This window comes from Phacochoerus africanus, chromosome 10 (assembly GCF_016906955.1).
Source record: "Phacochoerus africanus isolate WHEZ1 chromosome 10, ROS_Pafr_v1, whole genome shotgun sequence".
Lineage (NCBI taxonomy): Eukaryota > Metazoa > Chordata > Mammalia > Artiodactyla > Suidae > Phacochoerus > Phacochoerus africanus.
The window spans coordinates 69,584,719-69,598,492 of NC_062553.1; the positions used below are offsets into that span (position 1 = coordinate 69,584,719).

Here is a 13,774-nt window from a genome sequence, read left to right on the forward strand (position 1 = left end):
TTTTATTCTCCTTGTACAAACAGGGAACCTGAGGTTGGGGAAATAAGTGAACTAATCTGTTCAGTGTCATAGGGCTAGTAATTGGCAGAACCAAGGCTTAAATGTGAACCCTCTAATTCCAGAACAATATTCTTAGCCATCATACACACTTCCTCCTAAGTATGGCCATGTTGCATGTGCCTTGTAAAACCTGCTCCTCAGAGGCGGGGAAAACACCCAAGACATCCATGACAGTGGCTCTTTTCGGCTCTTTTCTCTCTCCATTCTACGCTCAAATTGCCGTTACATTGGAGCTGTAAGTGCTTGGCAGTGACAGCTAAGGAAAGGGAGTGGTAGGAACTGGGAGGCCAGGAATTGAAGGTTGACCATGGGCTCATGGCCTGATGATCCTGGCTGTTCTCTCAACTTGTAAGGATTTTTGTATTTCAATGTCTGAAGTAAAAGATGATTGCTATCTAATAGACAATACATGAAAATATTCAGAGTTCTTTTGGTTTAACTTTTAGAGAATCACCTAAAAGAATTCTCATGAGCATTCTCATTCATTTATTCAACAAAAATTATAGACCCTACCGTGCATTGGACATTGTGGATACAAACATGAGCCAATTAGACATGGTTCTTACATCCTGTTGGGCAGGGGAGGACAGTAAGCTGGCAATCGCATAGGATGTCATAAGTGTAGGATGGGAAAAAGCCCCTGTCGTGGGTGCTCATGGCACGTCCCTCAATCTAAGCTGAAGATGTGAGTGGGAGAGGAGGAGGGCCTTGATATTTCCCCTGCCACTGACCTGCTCTATGGCCTCAGACACAAGTTCCCTGCAATCTAAGACATCTACTCCTGGTGTAGGGTGGGAGAATAATCACCAAGTTGCAAGGGCTATAGAGAAATGCATTACTCTATACACTGCTCAAGACAATAACCAGCAGACGCTTAATTCAAGAAGCTGTTTCTCTTTCCTTTTATCATTTTTCCAAATACTCTTATTTATTAATGAGGATAACAAGGAAGAAAATTTTGCTTAAATAATGAATAATATGTTTAGCAAACAGAAGTGAAACGGAACAAAGTTTGCTAATTCATTTTTGTACCTCATAGTGGATTCTGCTCTGTGTCCAGGGCTATGCTAAGAGCAGGAGATATGAAACCAGAAACCAGGAACCTCTGCCATCACAAAACTCTGTTATCACAGACAGAGGAAACTGCCATACAACTCTCTCTACTGATGTGCCAGAGGACACACTGAGAAAAAGCAGGTAACCAGTGTGATGAGAGGAGGAGGGAGAGGAATGGTTTATGCAAAAGTCATGTTTTGCCTGGAGAAGAGAGGATTTGGAACAATGGCAAGTCACACTTACTCTGTATTGCTCAGGCAGGACTCACGCCAATGACTAGAACATACCTGGACTCCCTCAATGCAGGAAGACTTTTCTAGTACTAGAGATGTTTGTAAATGTGATCAGCCTGGTGGTGCTATAACAAGGGGCAAGACTCCACATGTGTGAACTGTTACCGCCCAAGTTTTTGGCAGGATCCAGGGATCCAGTCCTGTGCTTCCCAAGGTTGAACTCTGTTCCTATAGCTTGGACAAGAATTAAGTTTCCTATGAAAATTATACTTATTAAAAACCATCATTGTGTCTTGTATTTATATACCTTCCATATTTGATCTTAAAAGTCAGCATGGAGTTCCTCCTCTCTTAAAGAACAAGTTTTGTGCTGTCTTTTCAGCTCCATCATAAAACTTACCTTTGCTTAAATAACCCTGACTCATCCTTTCTCTGGTATGAAATTCTACTCTCAGTCACTAGAAAAGAATGTAACATCTCTATACGTTTTCAAGACTCTCTTACTGTGAGAGAAGGATTCCCATGGGAAGTTAATTTTGTTCATTTTTTAAAAAAAGAATTAGTTTAAGCACACAAACCATAGTCTTTTGTTTAAAAGTGTCTGTGTCAATCATTTAGTATTAGTAGCTGTCCTGTGGCACTGTGCTATGAATGATTCTAAGGCAAGTCTAGGTTCAGAGAGAGAGAGAGTACAGTCATCAATTAGTAATGTCTGCAAGGGGCGAGTCTCACATCCCTCATCCACGAGATTTGCCATCCCTGGAGCAATACGTCCATTTCTGATAGTTCCAGGAAGCTTAGACTAAGATCTCAAGGGAAAGCTCAAAGAATGCAAGAGAGCAGGAGATGTTGAGCATTAAGACTATCTGGAGGACCCCAAAAAGCATGATGGAAACTGGCCAAAGATAGTCTTTTCTATGTTGCCCCTAGTTTTTGTCCACACAAGGTCAACCATATTCTTTACTATAAGCCAGTGTGTCCCAAACAAAAATAACAGATTTGTTTGCTGTTTTTCAGTCAAGTATACCCCTCCCTCTCACTTGTGATATTTCTTTGCCTAGGGATCCAGAAATTGAGTTGCAGAATCAATCAATGTATTGTCAACCACAAAGATTATCTGGTCCAAGCCCTCCATCTATAAATGAAGAAACTGAGGACAGGGATGGTTAAAGTAGTAACCACTGATTTCCTGTTTCCAAAATGTTTGGACTTCAGATTTATCTTACGCTTTTAATTCAGTTAGGAATCACTTATGTCCTGCCCTAGACCCAAGAACTGGATGATGGGCAAAGCAAAAAATATCAGAGAAATGTCAGAATCTCAGCTTTTAATACTAGCTCTTAGGTGGTGTGTGTTCTGACTTTGGACAGACCTGAATTTCTTTCTTTCTTTTTTTTTTTGTCTTTTTGCTATTTCTTTGGGCTCTCCTGCGGCATATGGAGGTTCCCAGGCTAGGGGTCTAATCCGAGCTGTAGCCCCCGGCCTACGCCAGAGCCACAGCAACGGGGGATCCGAGCCACGTCTGCAACCTACACCACAGCTCACGGCAACGCCGGATCGTTAACCCACTGAGCAAGGGCAGGGACCGAACCCGCAACCTCATGGTTCTTAGTCGGATTCGTTAACCACTGCGCCAAGACGGGAACTCCCTGAATTTCTATCTGTGAGTCCAAGGGCAAATTATATAGCCCTGGATCATAACATCTTATTCAAGAAATAAGAATATTGCTCTCTACACATAGTCATATAAAGTGCCAGACCCACAGCAACACTCAATAAACTAGGTAACATTTCCTTGGGTTGCTCCCAAGACCTGTGCTCCCCTCTCTCTGCAGGGAACAGAAAATGTGACCAGCACTGGAACTGGGGCCTTAACCATTTATCTGAATCTATCATGTATTTGGAGAGTACATGTTTCCCGGATCTCCTACCATTTTAGAACTTTGTACATAACCACAGGCATTTCTAGGAAATGAGATATTTACCAAAAGTGTTTATCAATCATTACAAAGCCTACATGGTGTAATCTTGAAAAAACAAGGATGATGACATGATTCATTTTAAAATCCAGTATTCATTAATGAATACTATCAAAAATATTTCTTCATTGTCATGAATTTCTTTAATTTTTTCAAAGATCAGCGTGGCCTGGAAAAAAATATTCACCAGAAAAAGGTTAATTATTAATAGCAATTACTTGGAAAGAATATAAAAGGATTCTTTAATTTTTTCAAATCATAGAACGGCTTCTCCAAGACTCATCTGAAATAATGAAGACTGTTAGATCCATACCATTTCTTGTTTTCTTCAGCTACATTAAATGTCAGACTCTTCAGAGAAGTTTTCTAGATGCAGGTAGGGAATTCTGTTTATAATCTATACATCCCATGTGCCAGGAGATGAGGCTTAATAACTACTGACATAAACATGGAACTGCTTATCTTTCTCATGTGCATCTCTGTCAAGAAGTCATTGAGAATGGCTGTAACTTAACTTGTGGAATGGATACAGAAAGAGAATTCATGTATTGAGGTGACATAGACAGGAAGATATCATTTTCATCTTATTTCCACTCTAGGTGAGAGAATGATGTATTTCAAACTTGTATTTAAAATGGGATAAATGATTTTAGATAGAGCAATCGTGTTTCTAGTAGCAAGAATAATACTGTGAGCTACATTATTCGGTACCTACTATGTGCCAGGCGCTATGCTCAAGGTTTCACATATTGGCTTTGTTTAATCCTAACAACCATCCAATGTAATAGAAGTTGTTTACATTTGATAGAGAAACAGAAACTGAGTGTGGGCATTATATTACCAAGGCCATATTAAGTATCAGAGCTAGAAGTTGAGTTCAGAATAACTGTCTCCAAAGCTTTCCCCTATTAATAGAGCAAATAATAAAGGTTTCTTTATGAAATAGATAGCTGCTAAGCTCTTCAGGTACTATTGATATAAGAAGGAAGACACTGTTTTCAGTAGAGTGTGGTTTGCGTATGTGGTGAGTGGAGGTGATGAAGGTGATGAGTGAATCCAAGGTACGTGAGATGATGTCTCTGCCAAATTAAGCCTGGTAAACAATTAATGTTTATACTTTTGTGTTTTGTTTCATTTTTGGCTGCCCTGCAGCATATGAAATTCCCGGGCCACAGTCGAGACCTATGCCACAGCAGCAACGCCAGATCCTTTAACCTACTCTGCTGAGCGGGGGATCGGACCTATGTCCTGGCATTTGTAGAGATGCCGCTGATCCCGTTGTGCCACAGAAGGAAATTTACTGTTTTTACTTTTGTTTCTAATGCCAAACTTTGACTTTCTTAGTGTTCTTTGGGTGTGCTATTAATGTCTAATGTAAAGAGGTCATTTAATTAATTCAGAGGTGTCGATACAGGTACATGCAACTTATTTTCAGGCCAATGATAGATTCAACTACATGATGTATTTGAAAAGAAATAAATCATCCACAGATACAGTTTAAATGTGAGAAAAGATATGGACTTATAATTTGTCCTGATTTATGATGTAAACAAAAACAGTTCTGGAAATTTATGGGTGAACAAATACAGATTTGAGACGTCAAGGGGGATTTCAATTTCGAAAGCTTCCTCTTCTGTAAATAAAATCTGATTTTTTTTTCCAGCCATGCAGCACATTAATAGCCAGAATTCTCTAGAGGACAACTTAAGAGATGCGTGAGTTTTATTATCAATATTCTTTTGTCTGAAATTTAAAATCATATTAATTATTGGGAGGAGCAGTAGGGCAGTGATATAACACTGAATCTATTTTCATCGTTCACACAAGTGTCCTGTTTCAGCACCAGCATTATGGTTGCACAGTTTCTTCAGAAACTGGCTTATGAAGAAGTACAAACCATAGTTAAAGAGTTGCTACCTCTTGCAGAGCAGTGTAAGGATCTCAAGTTACATGAATCACCTTCAGAATGCTGTCACCAACTGGTAGGTGAATCATGTTCTGCCTTTTTCTTTCCTTTTTTTTTTTTAAAAAAAAAAAACTAAATTGCAAACAGAAGATGTTACAAGAAGGGGCAATCAAATAATAAGTCAAGGGACTTAAAGGCAACCATAGGTGCATGAGTCGCACTCAACATATAATCTCTGTAGGTTTATAAACCTGCAGTTTTTCAATTCATACCTGGGAGATCAGACTGAGACCCAAACACTCCAGAGAATGATTGTATCCTCAAATGCCAATTTGTTAATTTAAGTAGGTTGTTCTGCCTTTGTCATGAGAATACTACTGATTCTCATATAAATGTTCCTGGGAAATTTAAGTACTGATTCTGAAGTTTCTAAGGGAATATGGAAAAGCAGAAAAAAAAAGTGAGAGTTATTATAGGCTCTTTTCCCACTTAGAAAATCTTGAAAATCATTATTGTCTGAAGTATGTCTATCTTGTGATTAGAAAATTTTTGATAAATACTAACATATTCCTATAATCTAACATATTTTTGGGTGGGTTATTCTCACATCAACAGTTTAAAGTACAAATGAATGGTTTCATTCTTTACTTACAGATTTTTTCAAAAGCTCCATCTTTTAGGGCTATACCTATCTTTTTTTAAAAAACTCGAATCTGTGTAGTCATAGAAAAATCATTAGTCATATTAGAAATGTGCTTTAAATGAAGTTCTTCTGCCGGTAGCTGGCCTCACTTATTTTATAGTGATTTCTTCTCATTTCCACTTCAGTAGATGACCCTTTTCTGCTCTTATCCTCCAAATGTGGAAACATTTGTCATTTGAGGTTTATAGCATCCCACACATTTACTGCATTCCAAGGATATTTGAAAGCTGAATCATCACATTTCCATTTGAATTTTTGACACTGAATACACATTGTTTCAGAGTTCAATTTTTAAAATAAGTTCCCATGGAAACCAACTAAAAACAATCAGGAAGCAGGTAAAGCAAACAAACATCTGTTTCTTGGTGGATAATTCATATTAAAAATACCTGATTTCTTTAAACCCTGGATATTTTGGCTTATGTTTATTTTAATCCCTCTCAACTGTATGAAAATGAGGCACATATATTGGTAGGGAGTGAATGATAATTCTATTTGGCCAATGTCCAGCATGTGGGAGTTTAGACTTAACAACCTTTTTTAAAGGATTTTGTGGAGTTCCCTTGTGGTACAGTGTGTTAAGGATCTGGCAATTGTCAATGCTGTGGCTCCAGTTGCTGCTGTGGTGCAGGTTTGATCCTTGGCCCAGGAACCTTTGCATGCCATGGGCGAAAAAATAAATTTTTGCATGCCATGGGCGAAAAAATAAATTTTTGCATGCCATGGGCGAAAAAATAAACTTTTGCATGCCATGGGCCAAAAAATAAATAAGTAAAGGCTTTTGATCAAAAGACCTATGTCCAGGAACTATTGGACACAGAGTATAAGACTTTGCACTCAGTTGCCTTTTCTTTATAATAATTCCTTAACTTCCCTGTGGTTAAGAATGTAGACCACACATGCTCCTACTTATTATTTCCTCCTACAGATGACTACCTTCCTAGGGCATATTTGCAATAACCAAGGAATGGCTGGAAAACATGTATTTTATGACTGTTGCAATATAAATAACACAGCGAGCCACAGGTGTTTCCTCTTACACAAAAAAGATGATGCAGCTTACAGTGATATATTCCACATTTCAAATCCTGAGCAGATCTGTGGGTTGGACAAAGAGAATCGAGTGTCAGTGAAAGAGAGGTAAGTCACTTTTCCTTGCCAGGTCTTTGAAAAAGAGTATTTTCCAATTTTGAAGACAAATTATTACTATTTTTGGTCTTTTTAGGGCTGCACCTGCAGCATATGGAAGCTCTCAGGCTAGGAGCTGAATTGGAGCTACAGCTGCTGACCTACACTACAGCTCATGGCAACACTAATCCTTAACTCACGGAATGAGGCCAGGGATCAAACCCGAATTCTCTTGGATACTAGTTGGGTTCATTACCCTGAGCCATGACGGGAACTCCTGAAGACAAATCTTTTTACACATGAAAGTCTCTGAACATAAAATTAAAGTGAACATTTGAGCTACAATACATGTTTTTCCCTCAGAATGACAATATGGTCTTTGTAAATCCAAGAGGGCATGAGTGTGTCTATGCTGTGAAACGTTAAAAATGACCAGGATCTGTAAAAGACCCATCTCCTTAGAGTTTAGATTGGTCAGACCAGTAGCAAACGATGTTGAAAAGTACAGGTTAAAAAAAAAATTAAAAAAAGGGAGTTCCCATTGTGGCTCAGTGGTTAACAAACTCGACCAGCAACCATGAAGATGGGGGTTCAATCCCTGGCCTTGCTCACTGGGTTAAGGATCCAGCATTGCCGTGAGCTGAGGTGTAGATCACAGACATGGCTTGGATCCTGCATTGCTGTGGCTGTGGTGTAGGCTGGCAGCTACAGCTCCAACTGGACCCCTAGCCTGGGAACCTCCATATGCTGCAGGTACAGTCCTAAAAAGACAAAAAAAAAAAAAAGAAAAAGAAAAAGAAAAGAAAAAAAAAGAAAGAAAAAGAAAAGTACAGGCAAGTAGGCAAAGCAGAACAAACAGAGTATTGGGAACAGAGGGCAGGTAATAGCTCAGGCGAGAGGCTGGTATTTGGAAGGTTCACCAAAGCATAGCAGGACGGGAATCTGCTAGGCATATGGGTAGAGCCTGCCCCTGGGAACCTAGGAATAAGTGACAATTGCAGACTGGATAGAGTTGAGTTTTCTACTCAAGAACTCTGATTCTATAATTCCCACTGGAGTGGATAGCATTATAGCCAGTGGGTAGACCAGCTCCTGTTTAAGTCTCCCAGTTAGCACAGAGATCTATTATTTGAGAGTGAGGTGTGAGCAAGTGGCAGGGGCTTAGAGGCAGGAAACCAAAACCGAGAGAGGGAGGCATAACGAGAGAAATCCGAGGCTTCAATTCTCAAGGGATGCAGGTCTCGCCATCTTGTCAGGACAGACTCAGATACTGGGAATGAGGGAAAGATCTGATTGCTGGATCTAGTGCAAGAAGCACTGTGGTGATTTGATTTCAGATTTCAGACATGAAACTCTAAACCAGAAATGAATGAGCAGACAGGGTGGCTTGCTGCTGAATGATGTAAATACTTTTAATTCACCCATATGAGGGCAGAATTGCCTGAGATTACTGAGCTTTCAAGAAGGAATTAAGTGGCGCCAACCACTGAGGGAGAAAAGACTCAAGGAGAAGAGATTGGATGGGTCCAACTTGTTTGACCTTAGGGGCAGCCAAAAGGGAAACAAATATGAACTTGACTTCCTCTTTACTGTAGTGACACATGCCCTAACTTTAGAAATATAAAATCAGGTTTGGGCTGAACATTTAGAGATTCCAAAATCTGACCAATACTCAGGCAGTGACTCCAATCTCTTCTTGAACATTTACAATTAAATTAGTATTAAGGAGTTAGTTTCCATGCTAATTTAACTTATGTGCATGCAGTGGTAAAATGGTCAGGGAAAAATAATTTTCTAACTACTTACTGCATAACTATAAGCCAAAACTTTATCTAATTCTCAACCAAGGAAACAGTAATTTATATCAAAGCTGGAAGAAAAATAAGCTATTTTGGACTTATCAAAAATAGCATAGCATCGGAGTTCCTGTCGTGGCGCAGTGGTTAATGAAACTGATTAGGAACCATGAGGTTGCAGGTTTGATCCCTGGCCTTGCTCAGTGGGTTAAGGATCCGGCGTTGCCATGAGCTGTGGTGTAGGTCATAGATGCAGCCCGGATCCTGAGTTGCTGTGGCTCTGGTGTAGGCAAGCGACTACAGCTCAGATTCGACCCCTAGCCTGGGAACCTCCATGTGCCGAGGGAGCGGCCTTAGGGGAAAAAAAAAAAAAAAAAAGGACAAAAAAAAATAGCATAGCATCATAATACCTCAGTAATTGTACCTTTGGATTATCTAAGTATTTTTCAATAAAATTTTGATCATTTTAAGATTTGGTTGTGTATCATACTTCAGTACCCAACTTTCAATCATGTGTGTCCCTGTGTTACCTTACAATAGGGATCTTCTCTTTCTTTCTTTGGTGGAGTCCTCGGCATGTGGAAGTTCCTGGGTCAGAACCTGCGTCAAATCAGTGACAATGCCAGATCCTTAATCTCTAGGCCACTAGGGAACTCCAGGACATTCTGCTTTTTAAATGGCTCTGATGATTAGAAGGCTTTTCCTTATACCAAGTTAAACTTTGCCTTTGGATATTTGAAATTAGATTGGATCATACTGAATATCCTCTAAGGGAACAAAGTTATTGCAGCATGAAGTGAACTCTTAGTTTAGCATGGTACCCAATAGAGAACAGAGGTATTGACAGGTGGGGATACTCACGACTATACTAACGAGGACGGCAAGAACAGGGGTATTGAATGGCCCCAGTTAATTTCACATTGACCAAAAATTTTGCCTCATCTTGGGTGGCAGATGTATCTTGATAATATCGCCTACTTTTCTTTTTCTACAAGTTGGGCTTGAGAAACTCTGCTGAAACAAATCTACTGACTGAACTTCGAAGCATAAGGGTTGGGTTTTCTTTGTTTGTTTTTGCATAGCATTGCGCTGCTTTTCTAAGCCTTGTCCAGTTGCTAATGAATAAGGTTCAGTTCTAGTATTTGACCTATTTTTTTCCCTCTCCAAGGCTTGCAGATAAGTTAAATGACACTGTGGTGACCAATTACCTCTAATTTTCAGCGACTTAACAAAAGTTTTATTTTTCACACATGCTATCTGTCCAACGTAGTTTGTTGGGAAGCCTGCTTATCATAGTCATTTAGGGACTTAGGCTGACAAAAAAGCCATCTCAACACCTGCCTTCTTGTTTCCTGTGGCAAGAGGAGGGGATGGTGGTAAATCATGAAGTCTCTTAAGCTTCTGTTTGGCATAAGACATTGTTTTTCCTTACATATGGTTAACCACAGCAAGTCGCATTATGATGCCTCACTCCAGAGGGAACATACAATGTACAATCCTACTGTTTGTTTTTTTTTTTCTGGAAGGAGGGGAGCTGGAAATATTTGATAAGCAATTCTGAAATGGCCACCATCTCAATTATCCACCACCGAGAAAAGATTTTTGACTCTTAACCAAAAGGAAATGTTAGCACAGGATTGCTACACACATCAGTTGTTAGAAGAAGACTCTACTAATATTTGATGAGTGCTTCAGGTCTCCTGTAACATCGCTCATCTTTATCATGGCGTCATTATTCTGTATCTGGTTCTACTTCAGGGAACACCAAGAAATACTCTTCTCATGAGGTTATATGCAGATATAGTCTCTTGACTCCAGAAATTCCAGCTACCTTCCTCGCTGTGATTTCGTTTTCTAGATTTTGTAGAACTGGGGGATCCTATTCAAATATTTCAAGCATTTCTTTGGCCATTTGTCATGAGCTGCAATTGCTGTTTCAATCATTAAAGGGAAGGCAATTGTAGCAAACTTGTCATTTGACTAGAGGTCAAGGCTGTGGCAATTGCAGCCTTAGCCTGCATCCCAAGAGGAATGGAAGTTAAGGAAGTTGCAGGAATAAAGATTTATACATTATCCAAGGAACTGGGGGTGGGATGAACTTATCAAAAGCTGCCTGATCTCTGTTCTTTATTACTTTCCCCATTATCCCTCTCTCTGTATCTTTTTTGGGGGCTGCACTCATAGCATATGGAAGTTCCCAGGCTAGGGGTGGAATCAGAGTTATAGCTGCCAGCCTATGCCACAGCTGCAGCAATGCCAGATCTGAGCCGTGTCTGTGATCTACATCACAGCTCATGGCAACGCTGGACCCTTAACCCACTGAGTAAGGCCAGGGATCGAACCTGCATCTCATGGATACTGGTCAGATTCATTTCTGCTGCGCCACAGTGGGAACTCTCTCCCCACTATCTCTTTAGCATTGAGATAATGTACTTATGGATGATCTTGAGAAACTGCTCTTCACCCACCAATAGCTTCTAAATTTAGTTCCCCTCTACCAGTTTTCCTCCATTTGTAATCAGTTTGGACTATAGAACATTCTACCTTCTACTTATGTAAAAATGAAAAGTTTTGATTACTGCTTTTATTTTCCCACCAGACCAGAAGGTACAGTTGGTCACTTTACGAGCCCTCAGAATGTCTGTCTAACCTCACAGTGATCCTGGGCTTAGTGAATATGTGATGCATTTAAGTTCAGTGCCATCCCATCTCTGTCACCATGAAATTCTAGAAGTTTCAGGTCAACAAAATGAAATGAATCCCAAGTTTTTAAGAAACAGTGTCAGCACTTGTTCTTGACCTCCAAATTATATAGCTTTGTATTTTTCAAATTACAGGTACATTTATGAAATTTCTAGAAAGCATCCATTCTTGTATGGACCCACTATTTTGACCATGTCTGCTTGCTACAAAACAGCTGTTCAGTCATGCTGCCAAGAAGAAAATAAGACTGAATGCTTCCAGATAAAGGTAAAATATTCATATGTTCCCTAACTATTATTTAGGGATGTGTTATGCCAAGTGGGACTGTGGACCAGCAGCATATGCATTACCTGGCAGCTTGTTAGAAATGCAGAATCTGAAACTCTTTTCTAGACCTGCTAAATAAGACTTCATTTTAACAAGATATTCAGGTAATTCATGTAGTCTTTGAAATTTGACACGCATGATCTAACATAGATAGCCTTTCATAATAAATATTTAACACTTCAGTTATTATTTCTGCATAACAAAGCACCCCAAAATTTACTGGTTCAAAACAATAACAAGCAATTTATTATTTCTCATGGTTTCAGTGGGTCAAAACACCAGGAAGGGGGAGTTTGCACTGTGGTGTAAGGTTAAAACTCTGACTGCAGTGGTTCTGGTTGCTGCAGAGGCATGGGTTCTATTCCCCGCCCAGGGCAGTGGGTTAAAGGACCCAGTGTTGCTGTAGCCACAACTGTGGCTTGGATTCAATCCCTGGCCCAGGGACTTCCATATAAAAAAGCAAAAAAGAGAGAAAGAAATTCAGGAAGGGCTCATCTGGGCTGTTCTGGCTTCTGATGTTTCATGTTATCACTGTCAGGCAATGGCTGGATCTGGGACTCTGAGGAGCTGAAGCACCTAGAGTCTGTTCAGCATCTCTTCCTTCTGTCACCTCAGGGTATCTCCCTGTGGTCTCTCTGCCTTGGCTGGTTTGGGCTTCCTCATAGCACCACAGCCTCAGGGCAGGTGGACTGCTGACATATGGCCAAAGTCTCAAGAATGAGTATTCTAGTGGATAAAGCAGGAGCTGTTGGGCCTTTTATGGCCAAGCCTCAAATTTACCTCTACTATATTTTTTATTGGTTGAGATACCTTAAAACCTCACCGGTTTGAGTGTGGAAAGTAAATATATGGTAACAAAAGCTCACTGTAGAAGAACATGGGATAAAAGATATGACTGTAGCCGTCTTTGGAAAATAGTTTGCCACGCTTAATTTTAACCAAGTGGCCTTTTCTCCTTCATTGGATAGAAGTAAATTAGTGATTAGTTCCATGATAAATGTTTTTTTATGCATGCTTATTAAAGTTTCTAAATATCTACCTAAAATAACCGTCTTTAGAGGGGGCACCAGGTGCATTTTTGGAAGGTCATGCTGAAATGAATTGTGGTTTGTAATCGTTTTGATGAATTCCTCAACGCTAAGTGCTGTGCCGTTTTTTTCCTTGCTGTGTTCTTTGATGTCCTCATTGAGAATTTCTCTCAACTCCTCTCAACTCCTATTTCTCTCTTCCTCTAATTCTATTTCTCCTATTGAGTGCCTCATTGTCTACCTTGTGTAAGACATTAAGCAATGTATCTAAAGAGTCTCTGACCTAAGCTAAGTACTCAATAATCACAGCTTTTGTCTCTAAAGCTGCTTACATATATATCTTACCCCCCTCTCCATTCTTTCTGGTGAACTCTAATTCCTTCAGAAGCCAATCCTGAATTCCTAGGCAGGACAGTCAATTTTTTCTCCTTTGGTCTTTGTTTTAAAAACAAAAAATAAATGACTGGGCAGGCTTATGTCTCATTACCTGGCGCTTCTGAAGAATTACATTTTTTTTTTTTATTAAAAGGAGGTTAAATTTTTTTTAGGTCATTTGTTAACAAAGTTTTCTTAATCTTTTTTTTTTTTGTCTTTTTAGGGCCACACCCGAGGCATATGGAGGTTCCCAGGCTAGGGGTCTAATCGGAGCTGTAGCCACCGGCCTACACCACAGCTCACGGCAACCCACTAAGCGAGGCTAGGGATCAAACCCGCATCGTCATGGTTCCTAGTCAGATTCGTTAACCACTGAGCAAAGATGGGAACTCCAAAAGTTTTCTTAATCTTAATTAACCCTTTTTAGAGGAAATTTTGCCCTCCTGTATAACAAGCCTCTAGAAGGTTAAGCAGAAGCAG

General features: G+C 39.8%; 1 protein-coding gene across 1 annotated transcript in view; it reads left to right on the forward strand.

Annotated features, from left to right (window-relative positions):
• The first annotated feature begins 3,619 nt into the window (after positions 1-3,619).
• Positions 3,620-13,774, forward strand: part of LOC125137443 (alpha-fetoprotein-like) — a 32,544-nt gene continuing 22,389 nt past the window's right edge. The window contains exons 1-5 of the mRNA XM_047798127.1: positions 3,620-3,704; positions 4,992-5,043; positions 5,169-5,310; positions 6,866-7,077; positions 11,699-11,831. Of these exons, the coding sequence (XP_047654083.1) occupies positions 3,620-3,704; positions 4,992-5,043; positions 5,169-5,310; positions 6,866-7,077; positions 11,699-11,831 (624 nt within the window). The remainder of the gene's footprint in view (positions 3,705-4,991; positions 5,044-5,168; positions 5,311-6,865; positions 7,078-11,698; positions 11,832-13,774) is intronic.